This window comes from Stegastes partitus, unplaced genomic scaffold (assembly GCF_000690725.1).
Source record: "Stegastes partitus isolate 25-593 unplaced genomic scaffold, Stegastes_partitus-1.0.2 Scaffold131, whole genome shotgun sequence".
In the NCBI taxonomy this organism is placed as follows: Eukaryota; Metazoa; Chordata; class Actinopteri; family Pomacentridae; genus Stegastes; species Stegastes partitus.
This window is the reverse complement of record NW_007577862.1, coordinates 721,728-748,792: the sequence shown is the minus strand read 5'-3', so window position 1 is coordinate 748,792 and position 27,065 is coordinate 721,728. Positions and strand designations below refer to the sequence as shown.

The following is a 27,065-nucleotide window of genomic DNA, read 5'->3' as shown; positions in this document are numbered from 1 at the left end:
CAAAGCTACTAAATGGACTGCGTTTAATATGCACAGATAAAGATCAGAGCTACACTGATACGTTTCAAACTGCAGTAATTAGGTTTTGGCTACTTCGATGCAGCTTAACACGAATAAATAATACAAAAAAAATCAATAAATGCTGATTACTTGGAAGAATGCCAGACAAAAATATGTTGAAAAATGGTGAAATATATCCATATCATATCTGTAAAATAATTATATTTTTGTGTTTTTTTTGTGATTTCACTGGATATTACCAGGCATTTAACAAACATGGAAAATCTGTCAAACTTTGAATAATTTACAATTTTCAGTGCTTAATATACAGTACATGCTTTCTCTTTCAAATATTGGCCAAAATCTGTAAAATTATATTTTTGTTGATTTAAAGATAGTGAAAATTTTTAGGATTAACGGGTACATAAAGACGTTGTCAGTGATTTTATGAGTTATTATGTGTAATTTAACAAAACAGGGCAAAAATCTGTCAAAACACTGATTTCAAAAATGACTGTAAAAACTGTTGATCAGGGAAAAAAATGAAAAAGAAGTTGTGAAATAAACACTGACATATCAATAGCACTGTTTCCAATCTTTTAATTGGAGTTTTTTGTTTTTCTGGCTTGCTGATGAATGTAAATTCAATAGTCACTCTCTTTAAACATTTTATTTTTCTTTATCAATCTGGCTAAATGCTGCTCAAGTTGTTTTTGAATTCACAGTTTGTCTAATCTGTGGTCTTGAGCAAAACTGTTGCCATCAAAGTTATGAGAAGGATAAGAGTGAACTGACAGTAAAGTTTTGGCTGAACAGCTAAACAACAGCCTGAAACTCATCACTTTATGGTAAAAGACTCCATGAAACTGCAAATTAGGAGATAATTCTCTGTAAGTTCATCACTATATAAGGAAATTCTTCCACATTTTTTGGTAAAACTATTGATTGCAGACACTCTAATGCCATCATCTGCATTACGTTCTTGATGTACTGAAATGCAGCTCCAGTTTCACCAAAGAAGTGATAGAAGACTTGGAGCCTTTTGTCATGTCAGAATCACAGGCTACAGTAATAATAGCTACGTAACTCTATAGCAACACACTGAGACCTGTTATGAGCGCGAATATCAGATCCAGCAGGCTGTCTGCGAACACGCTCGGATAAGTTTGGCTCCAGGGGACCACAAGTCAGCAGGATAAATGACTTTGGCGAAGAGATTCATTACTTTGCATTCATAATTGACTATTACAGAATATGCTATTAAACAACACGGAGGAAAACATTCCCGTTTTCGCCTACATATGTTTGTCAAGTGAAAGCTATTAATTCTACGCTGGGTGTCATTCATCTCAGTTACTGCTCAGATGGTGTTGGTTCAAGTATTCCACTGTTCTTCGGTGGAATTTCAAGTGCTCTGTTTCTGTAAATATTTGTCTTTAAGCAGCCGGGCAACTATATTTCAACACAGATCGATAAATGTCTTACTTTGCCTTTATCCCTCATGGACCCTTTGCCAAGAATGGACATCTTCACTCCTGTCTCCTCTTGTAATCGTTTCATAGAATTCCCCCGCGGTCCCAGCAGCTTCCCTACAAAATTAAACTGTGACAAGGGAGGAAAAAAAAGGAAGGCAATTAGACACCTGATCAGAGCTTGTAACATATGTATGAAGAGGGCTGAAAAAAAGGCGATTCATTTTTGAAGACATATATTCCTGAAGCGGGATGTAAAAGGAATTTGATCTTAGGGAGAAAAGGTTAACCGTGAAAGATGCTCGCTGGTCATTTGTCATCTTACTATCAATATAATCTCACATTCCATTCACCATTCATCATGTGAGAAAAAAGCTGTAATGTAGCCTGTAATAAATCAATACAATGTGTGCTACACATTAAAGGTGAATCTCATCTGCGGTCCGGCATTACATATGTGTCCATCCTTTCCATGCATCTTATTGGCATTTAGGGTCATTCATGTCGTGTTGAGGGGAGAAAAAGAAAAAAGAAAAAAATGTACCCAAACCAATAACATTCCCGAGACTGTTCCAGAGGTCAGTGCGGAGATAAAGTCAGAAATAATGAGTTTCTTCCCAGTGGGAAATTAAGTAATACTATCCAGATGACAAACTATCAGATTCAAGCCTCGGGGCTCTGACTATCATTTCCCTCTCACTGTGCACCAGCTAGTGTTCACACTGAGAAAAGTAGCTGTGGGTTGTTGCAGGCACAACACTGCTGAGATTAGTGGTGATTAATCCGAGAGGTGAAGCTCGTAACACAACCCTAGTCAGATGGGTAGTTTCTGATGAACACGGGAGCAGACAATGAGGACAAAAAACTTCATTTATTACTTCTCCAAACATAAAGACCGCCTCTACCGCCTAATTGTAATAAATGTGTCGACTTTCAAATGTTCGCTGCCGGATGAGATCATTGAAGACCACCTCCGGAGCTGAACAGGTGGACAGCCGCCCACCTCCACCACCACCACCACCACCACCACCACCACATCGCACTCCGGCCAACCCTAAAATGATATTAACCTTTTCACAAAGCAGCCGCTCCCACTGTGGCTGAGCGGCTAATAACTTCCCTGCCAGCTGTGTGTGGCTGCTGCAACTCAACTCCAATAACTGCGCACTCAGCTTATTTCACCAACATCATTAACATCACGAGTGGATGCATCAACCAGGAGAGGGAGGCACTGAGTGGGGGGGGACGCAGAGATGAAACTGAAAAAAAAAGAAAGTAGCTCTATACTGTCCTTGCCCGTCCTCTGATCTGAATGATTAAGGCACCTTTGTGGACGGCTTTCTTCGCAGGAGTTGCTTTGACAGGACTATCCTATAGCTGGCAGGGAGCTCGAGAGCAGATGGTGGTTGCGGCTACATCGGGAACGCGCTCGCTGGGCGGTAGAAGAAGAGTGGCCTGTTTTCATTAAGCTAATGAATGTCTGGAGCCACTCTGCCGCTCCATGGTGAGCAATTTGAGCTTCAGAAAGGGGTACGGTTCAGTGTTAAATGAGGTTTGAAATGATGCTATGTACCCCCTACAGTCTCAACACTGATAACTATGCAGATATTAGAAGGAAGGAGTGTTGTGAATGCAGCAATTATGCACAAAGACAGTTTAGACACTGAACAAATATTCAATGATGAAATGGGTAAACTGATCTACTCGTTTCTACGCGGAGAACTTCGGTGGAGAACGAATTTGAATAGTATACATAAAGTTGTATATAAAGTCTCTCTTTGTGTACCTTACAAGTCAGCAGTATGTGAAGGTTGAGGCGCATTGCTTTAATGTGAATCTGCAAACCTGACAATGCAGCTGAGCGCAGCACTTTTTCCACGAAGACCTCAGTGAATGAGGTCTGTTTCTTAGTTGTTCTTTGGAACAAGATTTACAACGACTTCATAAATAATCTGCAGAGGCCTTCGGAGTTCAGTGCACTGCAACAAAACTAATTACAAGCAGACACAATACAAGCAAACTGAGAAGCACGTTCAACAGTCTGAAAGCACACACGGTACGTAACATGACGCAACAAGAAGCAAACGCACAAAAGATAATCGAATGCAAAGGACACAAGCAAACATACATGTTTCCTTCAAAAATGTCTTTGCTTTTGTCGTGTGCAATAGCATTTCTGTATCTGCAGCGTGTTTCATTATGTTGCAAATGTGCTGTCAGACTGATGAATGTCTCAATGTTCTTATGTTTTGTCTATTAGCAGGCATCTTCTTAAAGAGGAACGCCACCGATTTTGCACATCAAAGTCAGTTTACGGGTCTTTGTGAGTACGGCTGCATATGTGGAGAGAGTTCTAATTTCTGTGGCTCCAGATGGAGCTGTGTAAAGTCTGACAGGTTGCCTCGAGTGATGTCACTGTCCTTTTTAAACCTGTCCATCACTGAATCTAACAATGCTATAGGAAAGCAGAGCTGCAGAATGTTGAGCTTTTAAAGCCACTATGAGTGTCAAACACAGGTAAGATGTCATGTCCTGGTTGTTTGTTGTTGCGCTCAGCGACTTTCTTTCGAGCTTCTGTTCCACTACACTTATAAAAGAGTTCATCTCCTTAACATCATCTTCAAACCTCTAAACCCCAAAACACCATTTGTTGGAGCGGGAATCTGTGAAAGCAGAAAGAATCATTTAATTTTCAACTTTCCAATGCTCCTTGAATTAATCATCTCTGATGTTCCATGCTGTTGGAATATTATGTCTCATTTAAAGTGAAAATGAAGTGTTTGCTCCAACCAGAATTAGTGACAAACAAAACAAAAATCAGTGTTCCTCATCACAACCAAGAAGCTATTACTGATTTCGCTGCGACCAACAGTCAAAAATTCAGGATTTTTTCAGTTGAACTGGGATAAACTGCAGGCTGTGTTTACAAAAAGCACATTGGATAGATTTAAATATCTACCACCATTTTATTTTTTCCAGTGTTGGCAACACTTGTGGGCACTTTGAAAATGTGGTACATGTGAATTAGATTTTGTTCTCCAGAGTTTGTAAATAGGTAATAAACACTGAACTTTTTCTCTTTTTTTAGGGTTATAGTGCACAAAAAACATTATTGAGTTAAAACTAAAACAATTAGAAACTGTTTGAGGGTTAATATTGAGGATGCTAGTGACTGACACTTGTCTTCTTGTGGTCAAAGTGAAAAGTGAAAAAAACGATTCTGAAAAAATAAAAGCTGTTACGTTCTTGTTTATATTATCCTGACATAGGATTCCTTGTTGCCATGAAGACGTGTAAATCAGGGCATAAAGATGTGTTTTGTACAACAGGAGGACTGAATCAGGAACATGTAAAACTTAGAAGCCACATCGACTGATGCACACTTGGTATGAGACATGATTTTACTGAGCTCCTAATATGTTGTAACCTTTTATAAATGTTACAGTATGACATATTTTGGTCTTTTCTTGCACTTGATACTGCACGGATCTTTTTTTGAGGCTTAATGGTGAAAAATTGCTTTTTACAGTTTTGCACCTGTAATCCACCTCCCTGAGCATGAAGTCGTTAATATTCATATGAAATTTGTCGAGTGAGGTACTCGTATGTACATTATGTAAAACAATATACCCGCTGCTGTCTGTAAAAGGATGTACTGTAAGAAACATGGTAGCTGGCTGCATATTTTTATTCTTTATTCCATACTGTATCATGTCAAAAATGTTTTCAACAAGGCTGAGATTTCTGTGAACACAAACTAGAATTCTGACTCAGTGTCAGAGCAGAATTTTTTTTTTTCCTCCTCTACCCAAATAATAACACTTTGAAAATATATTACACTTTCATGGCCGTGTTTTTCATGCTGCTAAATTTGAAATAATGAAAGTCATTAGATGAGAAAACCTCAATAAAAAAGCAAACATCAAAGGAAGCACTCACAAATATACATGAAATAAATAATGAACAGAAATCAAAGCAACCTCAGGATGACTTTACGTGCCAAACTAGCATGTCTCCACACTTCAGTATAAGGTCAGTTCCACGGAAAGCATGAAAAATACTGACATTTTTCAACTTTTCAGGGAACTGTGCCATTGCATACCTAATAACAAAACAACTTCCCAGCTTTCAGGCTGGAAAATGTGCTGCTCTTTTATGCAGTGCACTGGGGCCAGTCAAAATCTGCAGATGTCCTGAGGCGCTTACTGCCAGGTTAGTGAGCTGTGCTATTGGGGAAGTCCAGGTCCTGTCTGATAGGAGGATTAAAGCCTCAGGTAGAGGTTTACGCTTTAATGACAGCTAGGGATGACTGGGCTGTGAGCGTGTCGGAGAAGCGTGTCCTATCAGCTCCACAGACATTAAAGAAAGCAGATGAGTGGTTGTTTGGGGTGTGTGTGACAAGAGGGAGGAATTACGGTTCACCTGGTGAGCTTTTCAGAAAGGCATCCAAATCTTCTGAGTGTCTGAGGAGAGGCTGTCTGTCAAAGCTAATCAGCGGTATCAGATATTAAAGCATTCCAGTGCTGTCTCTGGACTATTTACAGTGAAAACAGCCCGAATCCACAAATTACAGAAGATAACTGTGTGTTGATTTGCACAAGGTGACCTAGTTGTCAGATCTACAACAACCTTCATCACTTAAAAAAAATGTAAACCCTGGATTTTAAACAAAACTAATGATTCTTGTACATTCCAACAGGTGAAAAACAACCTGAGCCAACACATGCGCTGCCAAAGTGATGCAAAGCTACAAAAGCTGTTTAAGACAGGCTGTGTTTTAGCTGTCAGAGCAGCAGCTACGTAGCTTACCTGTTAGAATAAACACAAATCCGTTCAATTTGAGCTCCCTTGCTACAAGTCTCTAACAAGCTAGAGGCTTTAAAAAGAGAAATACAAGCTGTTTTTCTACATTGGTTCTCTCTTTACTTTTTCACCAAATTGAGAGGCAGAGATTTAGAAATCCTGCTCAAAATGCAACAAAAGCGGGGTGGCAGCAGGGCGGCTCAGTGGTTAACACTATCTCCTAATGGCTTTGAACCCCTGCCAGGGCCAAGGCCTTTCTGTGTGGAGTTTGCACGTTCTCCCCATGCTCGTGCATGTGTATTCCAGTTTCTCCAGCCATCGAAAACATAGTTAATTCTCCAAAGTGCCCTTGACCAAGGCACTGGTTTAGGGTTGGTCCCCAGGCTGCCTACTGTGTGCAATACTTATAGGGTGTGTTTAAGGCAGAGAATAACTTCCCCAACAAGGGTCACAGCAAACTAGCACAGTGAGCACTGATCTCAATTTTGCATTATGCATACATTTAGCAAATTAAATGCAAATCTTCATGCAATGCCGCTACGCAGTTAATGTACAGAAATGAATTTATTTTTCACTGTTTATACAGTGGGCTGCAGGGTGGTGCAGTTGGTAGCACTGTAGCAAGAAGGTCGCCGGTTTGCGTCCCGGTGGGGGCACCGGAATCTTTCTGCGTGGAGTTTGCATGTTCTCCCCGTGCAGCGTGGGTTCTCTCCGGGTTCTCCGGCTTCCTCCCACACAGTCCAAAAACATGTTGAGGTTAATTGGTGATTCTAAATTGTCCGTAGGTGTGAATGTGAGTGTGCTTGGTTGTCTGTCTCTAAGTGTAGCCGTGATAGACTGGTGACCTGTCCAGGGTGTCCCCTGCCTTCGCCCTAAGTCAGCTGGGATAGGCTCCAGCCCCCCCGCGACCCTAGTGAGGATGAAGCGGTGTATAGATAATGGATGGATGGATGAATGCTTATACAGTATCAGGCCATAGATAACCAATCTATTGATTGCAAATTGTGACAAAATGTATCTATATATATATTTTTTTATTTGTAATATCTTTATATTTTTTCATATTTGGAAGCAAAAAGAGACAATAAAGGATTCTTTTTGGCCATGTCAGAGAGCATACATTTATAAGGTTGCTATGGGCAGCATGTGAGCAAATAGTTGCCTGGTTACATCCTGCAGATGAAGCAACATTAGCATGTGAGGCCATGTTTTTTTTTTTTTTATCCACCTAATTAATCTGAGTTCAATATTCTCCGTTTTGCTTCAGTTTGGTCTCCACTAAATCAGGCTCTTGAGCTTCTAATTGCCTCACTGTGTTCACCAGCTAGCTGCTAACTCTGTCTCCTGTTCGGCAAGAGCCATCTAGGACAGAGTGGGTTTATTAAAAGTTTTATTTTTCTAAAACAGCTGCATGCTGAAGGAAACAAGATTGATGTTAGTGGCAAAACAAAACTGGGGTTTGAAAAGCAAAACAATAAGTTGAAAGATGATGAAATGCTGCGCAGTGCTGAGAGGAGCAGCATTCGTGTCATAATTCTCTCATCAATATGCGCTTTAACATCACACACAGTCATTAAATCCATTCTTGCTGATTAGAGCAGTTGTGTTTTTTTTTCTTTTTTCTTTTTTTAAATTCTTGTGGTTTGCTTCTTTTTGTGGATTCATGACTTGTGTGTTTGCTTATGATGCACACTGAGCCTTTAGAGGTGTTCTTTTTCAAATCTCATCTGCACAATTTTTGCTTTTGGCATTGTGATTCTGCCGATTTATTCAGATTCAGATTCAAATTTCTGTTATTGTCATTGCAACGAGTACAACAAAACGTAAGGTGCAGTCCTTTCAGTGCAAAAAAATAAAATATAAAAACTTTGTAAAACAATAAAAACTTTGTAAAACACTATAAACAATATTAAAGATATATATATATATATATATGTGTGTGTGTGTGTGTGTGTGTGTGTGTGTGCAAATAGATAAATAAATGAATTTTAAAAACTGCTTTAAGAGGAAAGCAAACTCTTTTACAGGTTTTCCTGAAGCTCTCTCACTATCAGTTACAATGTGCTGTAACTCTCTCCAGCCGTGGCATCTCCACTTGTGTTGTGAACTATAGCATCCATCAGCAGCACACTTAATATAAGGATTTGAGCTTCATGCTGAAATAAAAAAAAAAAAGTGACTTTATTTTGTCACATTTTCCAAGTGAATGTACTGAGCAGCATGTCAGAAGTTGTGTTTAGTATGGAGCTGGGACACAGTATGAGTGATAAAGTTTTGAACATGAGGAAGCATTTTATCTTTATTATATCTCACAAGCAGCATTGTGACAGACGGAAAGTCAGCACACAAACATTGACTCAGTGGGATCCCAAAGTGGAACTGAGATGCTATCACACAAGTGCTTAATTTTAATTCACACTCTGCAGTCCCTCTACTGTATTCCGTACTTATCTAAGCAAAACACCTTTCCACATGATAGGCCTTTCTTTGGGACATTGACATCTCTGCGCAGACAAAAATGGGATTTCTGTATGGGCAGAGCTGCAGCTGCAGCACTATTTAAAGGTCACAATAACCCAAGAGTGATAAGCTCAAAATTGTGGCATCCACAAGGACAAAATACAATTTAATGTGTTGTGGGCTTTGCATGTACCTGCAGAGTAGATAGTTAAAGCTAAAACCCAGTCGCTTGAAAACAGCCTAAAGTTTAAATGTGATAAGAACAGGAACATGCCCATTTGTTTTCAGCCCTATCAAATGTATTCTAATTAAAAGCACAAAAGTCATTTTTTATAACATTTTCTTGTATTCATTTGCAGAATAGTTATAGTGCTGGACTAACAGACAGAGGCAGCCATAGAAAATCCATTTCATGTCCCAAGGTTATGAGATGCTAATCAAGCTGTCTCATTAAACAGCAGAGGATAAATTCTAGTTAAGTGATAATGAAAATGACTGCGCTGATTACCTTAATCATTTTTTTGCTGAGTAAATAGTAATCTCAGAGAATCATTTCAAGACTTTCATAAGCGCCCTGTGCCAGAATCATTTGTTTGCACTCCAAAACAGGACAGGTACAGATGTACGCCCTGTTCTCCCCGTTTACTGAGATCAACCCCGTTTCAAGGTTTTTTTGTTGAAAAGATTAAAAATAGAAAAGCGTCGGTAAGGTCACAGAAGGAATGCTTCAAGGCCGAATTTCTTTATTTTGACAGGCTGTAAAACAAGAGAAAACCTAATGTAGATTTTACAGAGAGCGGCGCACAAAACACATAAGCCGTCCCCTGTGATTGATGCGTACAGCCAGGGCCAGTCTGGGACAGTAAGAATCATCACAATAGATGGATGGTGTAGAAGCTGCAGCTTTAGGAAGCCAAATACCTGCATCTCATACGCCTTCCTGCATCATGTCATGAAAATGTAGTCGTTACATTCACATGCAAACAGACCGTGGTGGAAAATATGATACTTGGACTTTATTTGACTGCTTTCTTTGGACTTCTCTGCATTAATGTAACAACTGAATCAAAACATTATAACCTCTCACAGATGAAGGGAACAACGTTGATTGACTTATAACTACCGCACATGTCAAAGTCTGGGATTTGAATCCAAACTAGCAAGACATGCAAGGGGCTCACGGTTGGATGTGATGAGGATCTATCAGCAGTGGTCGGAGGAGGGGAGGCAAACTATGAAGCAGCAACAGGTTGTTGTTGCTAGAACACGTCTGATCTGCTCAACTCACAACTGAAGAATCTGCTGCTAATGTTTTGGTGCCAGATGCCACAGGGTAGCTTGGAGGTCTTGTGGAGTCTATGCCTCTGCTGTCAGAGCTGCTTGGGCGACATGCAACGGGGGGTATTAGGGAAAGACAGTCATATCACAAATTAGTGTCGTTGATCAGATTAGAAAATATGATACATAGATTAAACAGCCAGCAATATGTAAAGTAGTTCAGTGGAGCTCCACCTTGCCCAGCTGCAACATTGAAGTACATCTTTGCAAACTTATGAAGAGTTCATTTGCAAAAACCGATAACTCCATCTTCACAAACCTTCAGAAGAATATCAGTCAGACTTGTCCTGTCATTTCTGCTGAGTCAGATCCACTCAATTTCACTTTGATGGTTATTAACTGCAGCAAACAACAAAAAAAGAAGATTTCTGAAAATCTGAGAAATTGAATTATCTGTTTTTGCAAATGATCTCTTCATAATATATGATAATAATTATGACCAACATGATAATAAACTGCATACTTTTAATAGTACATTTTGCTGACAATGTTGTACTTTTGCTTAAGCAAGCAGTACTTTGTTTGAATAGTGTGTTATTATGACTTTTATTCGAAATTAAGGATACTACTTCCTCAGCTGCTGACTTTGCAATACAAGACAACACAATTTTTGTGCAAAAATGCCCCTTGATCAGCATCCCAACAGCCAACTAACAATGAATCTCAGATGCGTAAAATGAATTTAGTATTGATAAGAAAGGCTGATGTGAAGTTTGAAGTGGATTACATATTTCTTGTAACTGATCATGGAAGGATTTTGTGGATAATATGTGTACGTCTGAACACTCTGAGTTATGGTTGGTCAGGGTCGGTTGTGTTTTCTCCTGTTAGCTGCAGCGCTTTTTGTCTATTCTCCATTAAAAAATGTGTAATCCACTGAAACCTCCTGTTATTGCTGAATCTACAACTGCATTAAACTGTGTGTCACTGGCAGCCCCTGCTCACAGGCCATAAATTAGTATTTGTTTTTAGCTTTGTATGCGATGCATGCTTTGTCCCAGCTAAATAAACGGTAAATTATTTTGCTGTAATGTGCTGCGTTGGCACATTGACTGGTGGCATTTTTTTTGTTTTTGTTTTATATATATATATATATATATATTGAATCTAGCCCAGTGGTTGTGCATCCACAGGCATGCATATTGTGTGATGTTGTTTGTTTTCGCACTTTGAGCCATTGTTATACACTTTATTAACCCCTGCAGTGTCTCAGCAATTACATATTTATGAGTCTAGGGTTTGTTTTGATATCATCTTCATTACTGCAGAAACACTGAAACCATGTAACGTCACAGGACAGAACTACACAGGCCTGTTCCTAAGCGGAAATTTTGACTAATCATACATAATGGAACTCAAAACCTTAAAAAGGACTTAGATTGTTATTAACACCTGCGCTTTTCCTGCTCTGACATGTCAAAATGTCCACAGTGAGAACAACCTCCAGTGTGTGTCTGTCAACGTGCTGTATAGAGCGATTTCATCAGCGCTGGCTGTTTCACTGACATTAATCTCCCACGTGTGACATCAAATCTGAAACCACGCAGAAGAACTCTCCCAAGTAATAATGTAATTACTTTGCATTTAATTATTCTACAGCGAGACGGTGGCTGTAAGCTTGAACAAGCACTGTTAGACCGCTGAAATGAGAGAGGACAAATTTATGACACTTTATGTTTTGCTCGGCCACCAGTGACTGGACATTATTTAATAGTTGACATGAGAAAATAACCGCTTCCACTGTTAATAAAATAAAACCAAGACGCTTGGGCTAGATGTCATCAGAGTAAAAATACATTGATCAGTGAAAAGTATTCCTATCTATGAATGTCCAAACATGTCTTATAGCAGTCCAGCATTATTGTTTGTCTGTTCTATTGCTGAAACAAACGTATTTTTAGAGAAATATTGAGGAAAAGTAGCACAAATCATTCATCAGTCTTGCAGGTGTTGCACAGTCATATTGGTCTCTTCTAGTTCATAAGGTATTTGCTGTTTGCAAACTCACAAACTCATGTTTCCAAGCTCTGCTTTACTTTTTTTGTTTTCTGATCCTTTTCAAGGGGCTCGTGACTCGATCAAAGAGTTGCTTCATATGGCTAATTATCATTAACTGAAAGTGCAGTGTTACCAAGATGTTTAAGATAGTGACACTGCAGTCTTGTGGGGTGCTGACTGTGCAATTAGGTCACAGAGACTGTTGTTGGACAACTGCTCCATCCCTCTGGACTGCAGTTTTGCTTACTTTGCAGAGCACTATTGCATTCATTATACAGAACCGGGATTTTCAGCCTCCGAACCTGTGAATTTTTTGTTCATAATCATAAAAACATTTTTATATCTCTGTTATGTACCTCAGTGGTTTTCAGGTTTTTTTGACTGCAAGCTCGGCTGGTTTTCATTAACTATCTAATCAGAAGCCAACTCACACTTGGGACACCGAGTGAATGCAATTAAACAGCAGGTAGAGCAAAAAACAAACCATCCTCAATCGACAGAAAAAAGCTTTTTATTTCTGATTTGTAGAAGAAAATGGATGTGACCATAGAATCAGAATGTTTGACTTGATGATAGATAGATAGTATTACCTTTTAGTTTGAGCCTCAGTGTTGCAGCTGATGGGAGCCTATACTGTATGTGTATACACTAACACACACATAAGAGGATGAACCAAACCTTTTTATCAAATTCGTCAACAATGGAAATGTCGATGTCACAGTTCGGCAGTATTTTTAAATGAAAAACGGTGCAACATTTGAACAGTAAATGGGGCAGAAACAAAGGTAGAGGATTACATCTCTGAGTTATTTTGCGTCCTCTTTTCCCAAGAAACAAACTCAATTGGCATTTTTTATCGATTTGAAATCAATTTAATAGAGTGAAGTGTTCCTGAACAAGGCTTAATTACTTTCTCAACATTGACCCGAGGAAGAAACAGCAAATTGATTTCTATGATGTTCCTGTAAGGCTCACTGGACTAAAGCACAGTGTTCCTCTGCCCTCCTGACATCTTCCACTCTCTACTCTTTCAGAAACAAAACACACAAAATCGTCAAACTATACTGAGAATATCACTGATGGTTAACTGCAGCACCAACTGCACAGCATCATCTCAAAAAATGGTCATGAGATCATGAAACAAACATGTTGGAGCGACACTTAACTAAGAGGAGTAGTTCGCCTGAGAGTCTGCACTAGAAAGACTGAATAATGGACAAAGACAGTGTTTTCTTGACCTGTTACTGAATCTCACAACAGAGGAATCGCAGCACCTTAAACTGATGGCTATTCATGCATGCCAAGTATCCTTAACATATGTCTTAATTTTCATTAAACTATGTAATTGACAGCAACTGGCAAGTATCACCGAAAGGTCCAGTGTGCAGGGTTTAGGGGGAACTACTGGCATAACTGGAATATAATGATAATAATTGTGTTTTTATTAGTTTATAATCACCCGAGAATAAGAATTGAGCGGATCCTCTTCCACTTAGTCTATCAGTCCCTGGCTCTAGAGAGGCCTATTTTGTCACTGTTTTGTTTTCTGTTCTCTGGAGAGGCCACTGCATGTTCTCCTATATCCTTGGAAGGAGAGTTTGAGCCAAGGGAAACTGAGGTGGCTGCAATCTGCAATCTCACTGCTAGATGCCACTAAATCCTACATGCTGGTCTTTGAACGGTTTAAGGAATCAGTCTTATAATTCTCAAAATAAATAATACATACATGCGGATCATATTTTAAAGAACCTACTTAAAAAACACCATTCAAACAAACCTAGCTACATGGATTATGAAGTCATTTACATTTCCATACTAAACTTGGTGTCACCTTGTTCAGCCAATTAAAACATATGTGAATGTAATGAGTGACAACAGTTCTTAACATAATGACACATATGTTAAATGACAAAGACAAAAAAACCCCCACAGTAAATAGAATAGAAAAAACTGGATTACTGTATAAACAGAAATGTATAATTATCACATTATAAATATATTCATGCTCGTTGCCTGAATGCGTGAATGCAAGGTGTTTGACTGCAGTGGCAGTGAAGCCTTTCGGTTCTCCTCAAGCAGCTGTGTGTTGTAGCTGCCTGCAGGAGAAGCCTCATTAGGCGGCATTTCAGATTTTGTCAGTACTGACATTGCATAACTCAGAGTAGCTAGCACTGTGTCACACAGTGATTTATGGTCACTGTTCCTCACTGTACCCTTGGGTGCTTTAGTCCACTGAAAACGCCGGGTTTTGATGACTGCATCAAAATAAACAGACACTATCCGGTGACTTTCTATTAACTAGTTTGAGCCTCTGTGGTATTTTTCAGAGCAGAAAGTATTTCTGAGCAGGTGAAGCCGACCTACAGTGCAGACTAAAAGGCTCCATCCCCCGACTGACAAGTGAAATTACTGAAACAATATCACACAGAAACAAGCCCAGTGTTTTTCAAATGGAGCCCTGTTTCACTTCCACATTGCCTCGCAGTTTAACTTTTATGTTCATTTGAAAAATACTGCCAATTTCCATTACTGGCCACCTTTTTTAAATAAATAAACACATAAAATAAACGAGACTATTCAAAGAGGTGCAGTGGGCTTGGATGCACGGCTGCTGTGTCTCTTACCTTTGGATACTGTTGGATGGGAATGAGAACTCTTTCGGAGAGCTTGATGTTTTTATTGCTGATTATATCTAGGTATTTCTTCGTGTCGCCATCTTTCCTCAATTCATCACCTTCGTACTTTTCAATCTCTGCAGAAAAACAGAATAAGACAAAGAGATAAAAGGATAATCAGCTTCTTATGCAACTCAAAAAAGCATCAGTCAACCTCCTCCATTCTGCTTTGGAGCCAACTGCGCAGTGTAATGTTAGGCTGGGGGCATGCTAGGAGAAATTTAACAATGCATTGCATCACACAGTGAATATTCTGCTGACTGTTCTGTGTCTCAGCTGTAAATATGCTCACATTGCACACTTAATGATACGAGATTATCCCCGCTGACTCCCGATACGTCCTTTTACATCAGGCCCTGTAATCTCATGATCCAGTAATTCCAATCAAAACAACAACAGAGGCAAACAGTCACAGTCAGCTCGCTCTTTGCCTCACTTCACTACAGACCCAGCTCTCATGGGCTGTCAGCGCTCCCTGATCCCCCAACACGGCACAGGACTTGGGCAGATGTCGGATTAAACACATAAAACGATAATATCGGGTAAAAATCATTTGGGGCTGTTAAGATGGGATCTGTGGACTTCCGTATTAAGATCACATTTGCAGATCATTGGTTCCGATCAAACTATTTCTGCTTATAATTTGCAGGATGAGCAAATCTTGTGCAAATTGGCCCAATAGCCATCTTGTGTGTCCCCAGCCTTATTGCAAAGAGATGAGGGATGAGATATTAGCTGTCCAGTTAAGCATACCGTATGAGCTTGACAAGTATGTTCCCTGAAAACCCCCGAACAATAATAGCTTTTCATTGTGATTAAAGCACACTGACAGTACATTCTTCTTCATACAGATTCTGGAGAGAAAAAAAGCTAAGTGTTGTTCACCTCTGTCACTAATTATCCAAAATTATCAGTGCACAACACGCCTGCTGGACAATAACTGATGGACCTGCAGAAGACAGAAAACGTGTCACCAACCATTCCTGAGATGATATGCTGAAAGTCAGGAGTTCAGCTGTCAGCAGACAAAGCTGTGAGGTTTAAAAAAAAAAAAAGTTTTGCGACGAATATGTAATCCTTAAATTTGAATGCATTTACCTCATGTTGTAATTGAAGCGACCAAGCAATGAAGGAAGGGGGTCGACCACAGAATAACTGTCCTCATACCAAGCAGAATCCACCTTTAAATCCATCTTTAAAGTCTCAGAATATGACCTTCTGGATATCCATAGCGCCGACTTAATGATCCCCTGCAATCCCAATATTCACTCATTACAGCTTCTAGTAGCCAGTGGATTAAGTTTTAAGGAGCTAAGCTTCACGTTTTTATGAATTAAGGTCACTTGTTTTTTTCTCTTGTCTGAGAAATCACAAAGACCAAACTCCAACTGCTCGAAATGAAGCAATTTCTTCCAGCCCTCTGTGATTGTGCCTGATTGTCCGAGAAAGATCGTTTAAATTGGATCCTGCTGTCTCTCTCTGTTTTTTTTTTCTGTTCTTTATTCTGACACTCTCACCAAAGCTGCAAAACTGTCTTGACAACTGGAGTTCATGCAAATGAATGCAAAAAATGCCTTTCAGATTATAATGTGTCAGTCAGTGCGAAGGAGATGAACCTAAATTTAACTTTTTCTTTTTTTTTTCCACAGAAAGGAGATTTCTGAAGCCACTGAATGCGTTTAGCTCATATCAAAAAACATGCATGAGGCTCAGATGTCCCCCAGTGAGGCTGTTATAAAAAGGACTGCATCATGTAAACCCAGTGAACCGACTAACGCTCACCCAGACCACCATCGCCTGCCACTGGGAATAGACTGCCAAAAGTTCTTGTTGAAATCACAGGTAAACAGACTGAAAGACCCCTCCAACCTTTTATTCCCATCAACACAGCTGATTCACATCTCCTTCTGTGACACTTTACACAAGACGAGTGTCCCCAGATAGCAGGAGTCTACAAAATGTGCCTTTTAAAAATAGTATTTCGCCTGAGGAGATAAATCAAGCACAACCTGTGGTGTGCAAACACATGCATATTTTGAACCAGCTCCGCTCACATACAGCAGACAGGTAGGTACTGTAGAGTGACAAGCTGAAAATATAAACACAGCATTTACATAAGGAGGAGTTTTTTTTTTTAGCCACATTAGCTGTGGGGCTCTAGGGATCGTCAAAGTGGGTCAGTCTGTCCACCTCTTTGGTCCAGATAGAAATATGGCAACAAATATTGAAACAATTGTGTAATCTCTTAATTTAATCTGCAAAACTACTAAGATGCCCATCAGCTCAATGTGCTTTCGAGCAAATGTTAGTTTGCTGATGTTAAACATTAACACATCTAGGGTGCAACGAGTGAAAGATATGGGCAACAAAAATCGACGACTAAATTAGCTTCCAACAGCTTGAATCGCCAGATAGTTGGTGTTGTTATCACTTGTGTTTTCGGTTGACTCTGAGCGCTCTGACATGGAGGCATTAATGGAGTGAAGTGTGTCACTCCCCATGCGAATCGCTGCCTGATGTGATTAAATAAAAGCGTGGTCCACCTTCTCGCAGTCTGGGGACATACTGCGAGTTGTGGGTGGATCAAGGTTACTGCTGATCTCAGCACGGGAGAACTGGAGGAACATCGGATGAACCAAAAATAAGAAATAACCAGGGGGGCACTCCATCCTCAGTAAGTTATCACGGAAGCTATAGGGCCCTACCCTTAATGCTGCCATCAGTCTACCACTGGTCCACGAAAGGCACTTAGCCGCTGCAGTGTGCCGGCCACTGGGCTATCCATAAAGTTTTCACTGGTCCTCTCCTTACTCAAGATGTGTATTAGAGCATGCTGCGTGTTGGGTTAGACAACTTTATTCAATATAATATAACAAAATCAAGCCGGAAATTGCGTTATTGTAGCAGCAGTTCACATAAATCACATAAAACACTCTATTAAAACGGTTCGCAATGAGCACGTCAATTGTCTTTATTGCTAGTTAGCAAAAAAGACCCTCAAGCTAAATTTTACAGCTGATGGCTAAACACAAGCCATTTGGTAATTGTGCAATTCATATTCCAAACAGCCCATTATTTGCTTCAATAAACGATAGATTATAGACATCAGCATGTTGGCACTGTCAGTGTGAGCATGCTACAATGACAAAAAACATTTAGTTTGGAGCTCTCTTTGGCTAATATTCCCCACAAAGAGCCACCACACAGCTGCCACTCCTTTTAATAAATGCCCCCCAAATCAAGTGACAAGCCCTCTAGGGAAGGAGTGTTGCCATAGCAACATAGTTCACACCCAGAGGAGGTTTGGGTGGATGGTAGGTTAACAAAACATTATTTTGCTAATTTAATAGAATGCATTTTCATGTGTATTTATTCATACCGTCTAATGAAGTCAGTAAATAAATCATTTGCATTTAAAAGAGCTTTTGGTGCTATTTGCAGTTGCAGCTTTCATCAAGGACCCGGTTCTTGATATCTTCAAAGATTAGTTTTAGGTTTCAGCACAGAGAATTTATTGTGCATTTTCATTGTGACAGGTTTCACTTTTAAATGGGCATGAGGTTCATATTATTTGAATAATGCAATTGTGTTTTTGTAGCCCATGAAGATGATTATACTCTGGAACAGTGTTTATGGGAAACACCTTCATTCTGGTCCGTAGCCTATAAGTGAACTCAGAGGGCGATTATGTGTGAGAGACAGAGAGAGAGTGTGACAGAGGAGTAAGAAGAGGAAAATGAGCTTACAATGTATAAATCCGGTGAAACGCGCACACTGGTATCATCTTTGTCAAATATGTGGTCGGAAGCGGCAGGAGCCTAAAGATCAGAGAAGCGAGAAAGTGCTTTGAAGGTCACTGGTTTCAGTCCTCATGCTGGATGAAAAAAAAAATCTCATTTGGGGAACTGAATGAGTAAAACACTCTCAGCGACTATTCTGGTGCTCTTGATCCCCTCTGTTGCGCTGCCCAAACTGCTTCAGCAGAGCAGCTCAGCAGCCAAGACTGGAAGAAAAAAAAAAAACCTGTGGTTTAACTGGGCAGCTACCAGATAAATGTGTGCAACCGAACGAGTTAGGAGACAAGGTTTTGCTGAAAAAGAGAAAATGTGCTCAGTCAGCCTGCCATGGCTTAAGGTTAAATACATCTGCTTTGGTCTGTATGCAGCGACAAAGAGCATCAACAGAGAGTGAGGAACAGTTTGAAGTCCATTTATCCTAGACACCGTGAAAATGTCAATAAACAGACAAAACTGTATTCTGAATTAAATTAGCATTCGCCTCTTTTGGGAGGACATAGACAGACAGCAGATCCAACTACAGAAGGTGCCTTTGGACCAGAAAACAAGCACTAAACAAGATATTCTGGCTGAAGAAAAAAATCATTTCGCCATTGAAGTCTGGTCTGAATACACTTGTCATGGACTGTCTGTTTTTTTAAAAATTCCCTCAAAGTTCCAGCATGGTTTGCTGAAAAGAAACTGTCCCAAACCAGAAAGTGTTTGGGCTGCTATCAGTAGTTTCATAGTATCACGTGCAGTTTAATAACATAAGAAGAAGAGGAATGGGAGCTGCACCATTTGTTGGAGATAATATGTTTACTGCTCGGCTGTTTATCCTCACATTGTAGCTTTATTGGATTCCGGTTGCTGTTTGCTATATGGTCCACGCTACTAAAGCATGCAGTTTGTTCTACTGCTGAGTAGGAGGCTTTTATAAAAAAAAAATGTGTGCGCTTGCAAGTCTGAGATGCTTTCGGTGAGATCAAATTGTCTCTCATGTCTGGTGCTGACGTTTTGATGTTGTGATTTTCTGATGGGTCAACAGAGAAGCACGAATCGAGAGAAAACAGCCATACGGCGATAAAATGAGTCAACAAACCGATTCCAGTCAAAATTAATTCCTTCCAACATAGGTTTGATTAATCTCCTGCTGCACCGTCATGCAGCACAGGGACGTGATGAGATAAAAAAAAAAAAAAAAACAGAGCATAAAGATGAACATCATCTCACCCAACACAGCAAACTCGGGATGTGCTGGAATCTGACATGTGCTTTGTGCAGACAAATAATGCACACAGTAAGCATCATCCTGCTTTATTTTTTTAAACTTTCACCTTTTTCTGCAATGCTGGCTGAAACAGTGTAAACCTTGAATAACCTAGAAGCTGATGGATGAGCAGTAAAGGAAAACAGCAGATAAAAACTGCTAGAAAAACCATATTTGTACTCCTTTATTTCTGTATGCATGCTGGTACTTGTAGTCTGTTTTCTGGAAGTTACAGCTGAACGGCACTTCACTGCTTGTTTGTTTCAAGCTTTCAATAAAATCCCTAAAATCTGTTGAAACAGTCGAGTACTGTAAGCGTAGAGTCCATTGTTGGTTGATATTAATCTACTTCAAAATGTTCCATTTGCACAGTGGTGAACCAGTCAATGCTGAATTATTACTTTATGCGCTTTATTGTTACGCCAGCTACAATAAAGAAAAAACCCAAAGTCTTCGTCAAGTGCTTCTATTAGCAGACACCTAAATTATTCACTGATTTCTTCGTGCTACTGAATAGTATATCTACAATAATGACTTCACAATGGGGGGAAAAAAATGAATTGGTGTAATTATTCGCTAATAACTGATTGCTTGTTCACATCAAACACGGAACGAGGTCGCGATAGCGCTGGTCCTGGCAGAGTAGACCTGGTGGGGGGAAGGAACTACGAGACGTGCAATTAACATTGTCCCTCTTTTTTCACTCTGGACTGATGATTATAAATACACGGGGTTGAAAATATGCGCCGCAGTTTGGCCACATGCTGTTTATGTGTTTTTAACTGAGCTGCACTGAGGCAATTCCAGCAAACTGACAGAGTGCTAATAGGAGTGTTAATACGTCAATGTAATTATAATGCCGTCTTCAAAATTCTGTACTAAAAGTGCAGTGGAAACTGAAGTGAAAACGTAATTACTCTTCATATAAGTGATACATTAGAAGCAAGGAAAGGCACATTTTAATTAGGATGGTGTTTAAATGACAAAAAGCATCCCATATGTCTGTAAGATCATCCTTTATTCGTACACGTTGGATATTATGTTGAATATGTTATAGTTTTATGTATTTACTCCACATATTATCCTACATTTTCATTTATTTGTCCAAAAATGTGGAGGCAGGGGGTTTGATAAGGAGGAAAATAGTCATTAGGAGACTGCATATTGTTTTGTTGCACACTTGGTGCTTTTCTGTTGAATCTTCTAACGAAATAAATGAATATAGGCAGAGAATGAGGTGTTTAGTAGTTGCTCCTTTCAGTTCAGTCCTATTGATGTTGGCTGTCATCTAGGCCCTGCATGCAATATAATCGTAGTTTGTTGTTGCTCCATCAAGCTAACGTTCATTTCCTGCAATGAACATTACAGTGCAATATCGTACAAAGACGAATGCTTTAGTTTAAACACAAAAAGCTCTCATCACACGCGGAGTTGAAGTATACCTGAGCAACACAACATAATTTAACTTATTGTAACCTCACACCAGTGAAAGTGTTGTGGTGATCAAAGTCAACTAAATGAACAGAAATGACCCAATCTACAGATTCAGACAAACAAAAAGATGTATTCCTGTCCGTCTCTCACTTCATTATTTAGAACTTTGCTGTTGCATGTGAACATTCAAAAGGCACAGTAATATAATCTGTTATTTAATATCTATTGTCTGAGTGCTGCGGCTTTGGCTCATCCACTCGTTTCTGTTGCTCGAAGGGCTTGTGACCTTGGAATTTAATCTTATTCGACCCGTGCACTCATTGTAAGTCACTCTTGATAAGAGTGTCGGCTAAATGCTGAAAATGTAATTCAACGTTCTCGGCTGTCCTGAAATGTGATTTTTGCGTCCTTTTGATGGGTCATACCACATGGGGTGCTGTTTATCTGTCACGACGAGCCGGGTCACCGCTGGGTACTGAGTGGGCCATAATGGAGACGCACGAAAATGTGAGCAACAACTTATAAAACAAGACGGAGAGGTAGATAAGTGAAAATCAATTCTCGGAGTAGAATGGCGCTCCGCGGTGAAGCATCTTCCAAATCAATTGGAAGAATATAAGATGCGCAGCACTGTGCAAAAGTTTTAGGCACTTTAGACGTTTAGATTTAGATAGGGAGGCATCCGAAGTTCTGCATCATGACAGAGAGCTCAAACGTACAGCCAAAGTCATGAAAAACTTCACCAACAAGAAGAACAAGAAATCCTGCAACAGATGGGACGACTCCCAGAAGACAGTGAGGCAGCCTAAACGCACAGACCAACTGTCAAAAGGGCGCTTCTATAATAATATTGATCCATTTTTCCTCTTATTTATGCCTTTATTTTTGAAAGCACTCTCATTCCAGGGTGTGTGATTCCACATCACATATACACTCGTCTATATTATGCTCCTGCAGAAGGTATTTGAACATTGATTGCATTCTGCACCATGGCTGTGCATTTTAAACCTCATATATTACAGAGTAAGATTTATATCTCCTTGAGTCATTCACTGAAGCTTAGCATCTCAACTCCTATTTATTGCTCTCCATTATTGGCTGACTAAAACTAAAGCTATAACAGTCGCAGGGGTGCATAGCACAGGTTCTTGCATTGATTAATTTTAATTAAAGTTACAGGGTCGTTGCCCAAAATGTGGTTTGAGCTTGTTTTTGACAGAGCCTTGATGAAGCATTAACATTAGCCTAGAGACTTTTACAGAACTTACTTTTACATGTAGAATGTGTTTAAGCACAAGATGACCCAAACTGTAATTAACTGCTGGGTACTTTGTCTCCTTCTAGGGATATTTCTGATGCATGTAGCTGGAAAAAAAAAAAAAAAAAGTGCTGCTCAGACCTTAAGAGAAAACCCGAGTGCTCAAAACACTTAGAAGAACGGCTGAATGCAAGGTGAAAATGAACACAAAACGCAGCTATGATGTGGACTGAAGTGTGTTTTGAGCTCATTCAACGTGCGTTTCACATCAAAACGAAGAGTGTGCACAGGCTATTTATGCTGCGTTCCAAACATGTAACTCGGTGACTCCCAATTAAGGAAATTAAACAGGAAAAAGCATGAATTTAAATAAGTGAAAAAAACTTAGCAGACAAGGAAATTTTGTGTTCCCAGTCTCTTGTGTTCTTTTTGACAGTAATCATAATGTTGGTCCCCCTCTGTATCTATATTTATCTCTTAATCAGAGAGGTTGACATAATTCAGTTTTCTCTGCAGGTTTGTTTTGCATTGTCACTGTGCCTTGCAGCACCTTGTGAGGGCATGTGAGACGCTACTGTACACCCTGTCAGGATGCTTAGCGACAACGCACACTAGATGTTGTGATGGCAGGAAAAAAAGAAATGTGGAGAAATGTCTCCTTCACCCTAAAAATGGAAGCACGCACACATTTTTCAACAGCCAGTGTTCCTCTGCTTGTCCATCAGACACCTCTCCTCCGCCTCCCTGTCTGCTTTGCCTGTCACCTTATTAGTAATCCCATTGGTTTTCATGGAAATACGAGGCTACGTGGCGTATAGGGGAGTCTTATAGAGGAAACCACTGGGATCTATTAAAGGCTTGCCTTTCTGGTGTCCGACTTCCAGCTTTACATCAGCCGCGCAGTTCTTTAGTCAACTTACATTAAAATAAACTGACTGTGTCCAAGAAGGAAGTGTAGAAGAAGAGTAGGGAGTCAATATTGTGCATGATGTATTTATAGTATAAAATAAAATCTACACTATTTTCTTACTGTTTTAAATCTAAAAAGAAGAAAAAAAAGTCACCCCCACCCTTATTTTACAGCCAGGAACTAGAAAATGCCTCATCCCAAACTGCTTTAAATCAAAGACAAATGATTTTTTAGAAGCAACATAATTTAAAACACCAACAGCAAGGAATTCCTTTCATAAATATGGAGATGTTAAGGGAGCACAGTTAATCCATGTTATGCGGTACATTGTGCATGATGTGAATAATGCAGGATTACATGCTTTGCTATTCAGTGATAAATAGCTGTGAATCTATAAATCTGGTAAGTGCAGTTTATCTTGCAGTCCAGCGATATTCTGCATTATCCATGAGCGCAGACTGACAAAACCAGATAACAACTCCGTGACAGCGGTTAAAAGTTATGATCGTTATTTCACACGCTGTCATCCGCAGTTGATTGTGTTGAACGTTTTCAGAGTCGGCGCTACAAAACTGACAGTTTATCACGCTGATTTTCCAGTGTTGTGTATGATGCATAGATGCTTCGGTGTTGACCTTGCGAACGGGATGCTATTCAGGGAAACACATTGCAACGTACTACAGTGTATTGTATTTTTGATTACAGTGTTACACTCGGTAGAATAGTATTCATACCCTCCAGCCCCTAGGTGCTGTGTACAACCCTGCACAAGGATTTATCGCTGGTGACGACGCTGATCATTGTGAGCTGTATGTAAAGCACAGGAGGCCTTCCTCTGTAAGGTTTAAAAGAAACTAGTTTTTATTCATCTACTTCTTATTTACCCCGTGACATGACCTCTCCACTGACCTTTAACGTAGGCCTTTATCAGACACACTTGAATAACTTGTAGATGCCATGAACTTGAGAAATCTAGTTTTATTCACGCTGCACCTGTAACCTCTAACAACATGCAGAACAAACTCAAGCTTGACTCATATTTATCCTTCGGGCAATTTAAGTTTTCAACTTAATCACATTTTACCTCCAGCCATTCTTGTTTTAGCTGATTCACTTGTCTTACATCTTCATTGCTATATATTCCTAATGGTGCTATTTCACTAAATTGTTGTTTTTTTATGTTTTTGTTGGTAGTTTTATCTCAGATTTTTGTTTGTATCTTCTGTTTGTGTCTTTGTTTAGGCTCTAGTTTAATGTTTTTTTTTTTTTTAAAGACGCTTTAAATGAATGAATTTATCACATGACTTAAAAAGTGTCAGTAAGTGAATACATGTGTAGCACCATTTTAACGTGCTAATTAAAGTTCACTGTGATTAGTACTTTTTTTTTTTTTTTTTAGTTTGCATTCTGGCTACGGGATTCAGCCTTCAGTAAATCTGGCAAAGTGTATTGTGTGACAGATGATCCCATCTGCACCCTGGTTAGCGACAAGAGCGGGACTGTCAGGTGTCTCATCAACACATTTCAACAGAAAGGCTCAGGGGGCAGAACACCGGAGCACAAACACCCTGTCCAGTTACAGCATATTAATCTAGCCCACTGTGTGACTTCACCTCAAACAAACGTGTCAAAAGCTATTAGAAATTAACATTCAACCACGATATCAGAAGGTTACTTGGACACAAAAAAGGAAATAATGCATGACTTCAGTAACCAGTAATAAAGTTGTACATAAGGCTCACAGTCGTGCAGTACACTTTTGTCATTTTATATCTGACGTACTATTTTTCACACAAGGATACAGTGTCGAGTGTTTTGTTTGCTTTCCTGTTTGCTCTGTCTTGCCTCTGCATCTGCCTTTAAGTGTTGTCCTGTGAGCTCATGTAGGCTGAGCACATTTGGGTCCAAGACACTAGAATGAAAGTATCATCCGCTCGCCGCAATAACACATCACTCATACCTCTTCAGTGCTATTTTTAGGGATACACTTCCACCTTCCATGTGCACTTAGGACAAGGTGTAGAACCGCACTGGAGAGATGGGGAAAAAAAAGTTACATCTCTACACTGAAAGAGCCGAGCCGGGTTGCTTGTGTTTGCTTTGGGGTGACAAGTTTCCCATCAGAGAGACACATTCTCAGCATGTGAATGAGACCGAGGCTACCTGTAGGATGAAGAAGTGCTTTACATGCTGCAGGCCTGTTGGACATACGCTAACGTTATGACGGAGAAAAGACTGTAGAACATCTGCCTCAAAGGCGTTTAGTCCGCTCTGTGACCTTCATGACATTTAAGGTGCATCAGTTTGAGACATTTTTGACTCCTGGTACATTTCAGCCGGCAATGTGCATCTCAGGTTATGATCAAAATGTTAGATATGTGGTCACTGAGCATAACTTAGAATGAGGAAAAAGTCAAGGAGGACATGAAGTTTGCCAGAAAGCAAATCTTTCCCAACCGCTTGCAGTTAAAGAAATAACCACAAAAAACAAAAATTTTACATAAATGTACAAAAATCCTGACCATCTCAGCAATAAAACAAAAACAGCTGGCTGTACTCTGTATTTTTCTGGGGGGATTAACAGCGCAGCTTAAATCCAATTAATCATACAATTAAGGTGATTAGCCCTTTCACTGTTTTCTTTCTCTCTCTCTGCTCTGTGAGGCTCTCTGGTTTAATTTCTCAGTGCCTGTGCTTGACCTTGGAGGGCAGTGGGTTACAATAAGAGGTGATGACTGACTTTTTTTTTTTTTTTTTTAAACTTTCTGTGCTCCCAGCATATTTTTTTTTTTTTTTTTTTAAACTTTCTGTGCTCCCAGCATATCCTCACTTTGATGGAAAACCTCAGTAAAGTTCTGCACTGGAGCCAGAGAGCAGCGTCTACATAAAACGCACAGCACACAGTGAATTTAATGCCATAAAGAACGCGTTAAAAGTCAAGGACGGTGTGCTATAACATAAAGCTCACATCAGGTCACTGTATTTCTCCCTCCTCCCTCCCAAAAAAATAAGAAAAAAAAAAGAAAAATGCAAAGCAATGGCGCTTCCAGCAGCACAGAACGTGGTGACTGATAAACAATTCTGCAACGTTCAGAGTCGGATACATTTTTTTTTTTTTAGAAAATACCTGACTTACCTTCTGCAAGCAGGCGCACCGCATGCACAAAGCACGAATCCAAGCTGTTTTTCTCGGCCACCAGTTCAGGTAAGTACTTATCTGGATGCATTATTATCACAGCGGACTTTGCAGTGCAGGTGAGACGACAGGAGCGATGCAAGTATATAAAAAAAGATTAATAATAAATAAAAAAAAATAAAAAAAATAAATCCAAATCTTCCCGCTCCCTGTTTATTGTTTGGCAGCTGTGGAGCACCAGTCTCAGTGAGCAGCACCGATCCCCCCCCCTCTCCAAACTACTAGTCGTCCCAAGTCTCCGTGACTGGAGGCTGAGTTGTGATTCAGAGGTGTGAGCCCATCTCTGCCACCACCGCTGCCTGCTGCTGATGCTGATGCTGCTGCTGCCTCTCCTCCTCCTCCTCCTCCTCCTCCTCGGCTCCCCGCCAGACTCGGTGGGTCTGCAGACCGCGCTGCTCCCCGCCCCCTCAGCAACATTATTGGCCATATTCTGGGACTGGTGCTGCTGAAAAATTAAAAAATAAATAAATAAAAA

At 39.9% G+C, this 27,065-nt stretch overlaps 1 protein-coding gene across 1 annotated transcript in view; it reads right to left on the bottom strand.

Annotated features, from left to right (window-relative positions):
• LOC103355089 (KH domain-containing, RNA-binding, signal transduction-associated protein 2) overlaps nucleotides 1–26,621 on the bottom strand; it is a gene marked incomplete at its 3' end in the record, with an annotated part of 33,647 nt that extends 7,026 nt beyond the window's left edge. Inside the window, exons 1-3 of the mRNA XM_008278749.1 lie at nucleotides 26,531–26,621; nucleotides 14,696–14,823; nucleotides 1,486–1,602 (exon numbers count right to left, since the gene is read on the bottom strand). Coding sequence (XP_008276971.1) covers nucleotides 1,486–1,602; nucleotides 14,696–14,823; nucleotides 26,531–26,621 — 336 coding nt within the window. The remainder of the gene's footprint in view (nucleotides 1–1,485; nucleotides 1,603–14,695; nucleotides 14,824–26,530) is intronic.
• Between the last annotated feature and the right edge of the window lie 444 nt (nucleotides 26,622–27,065).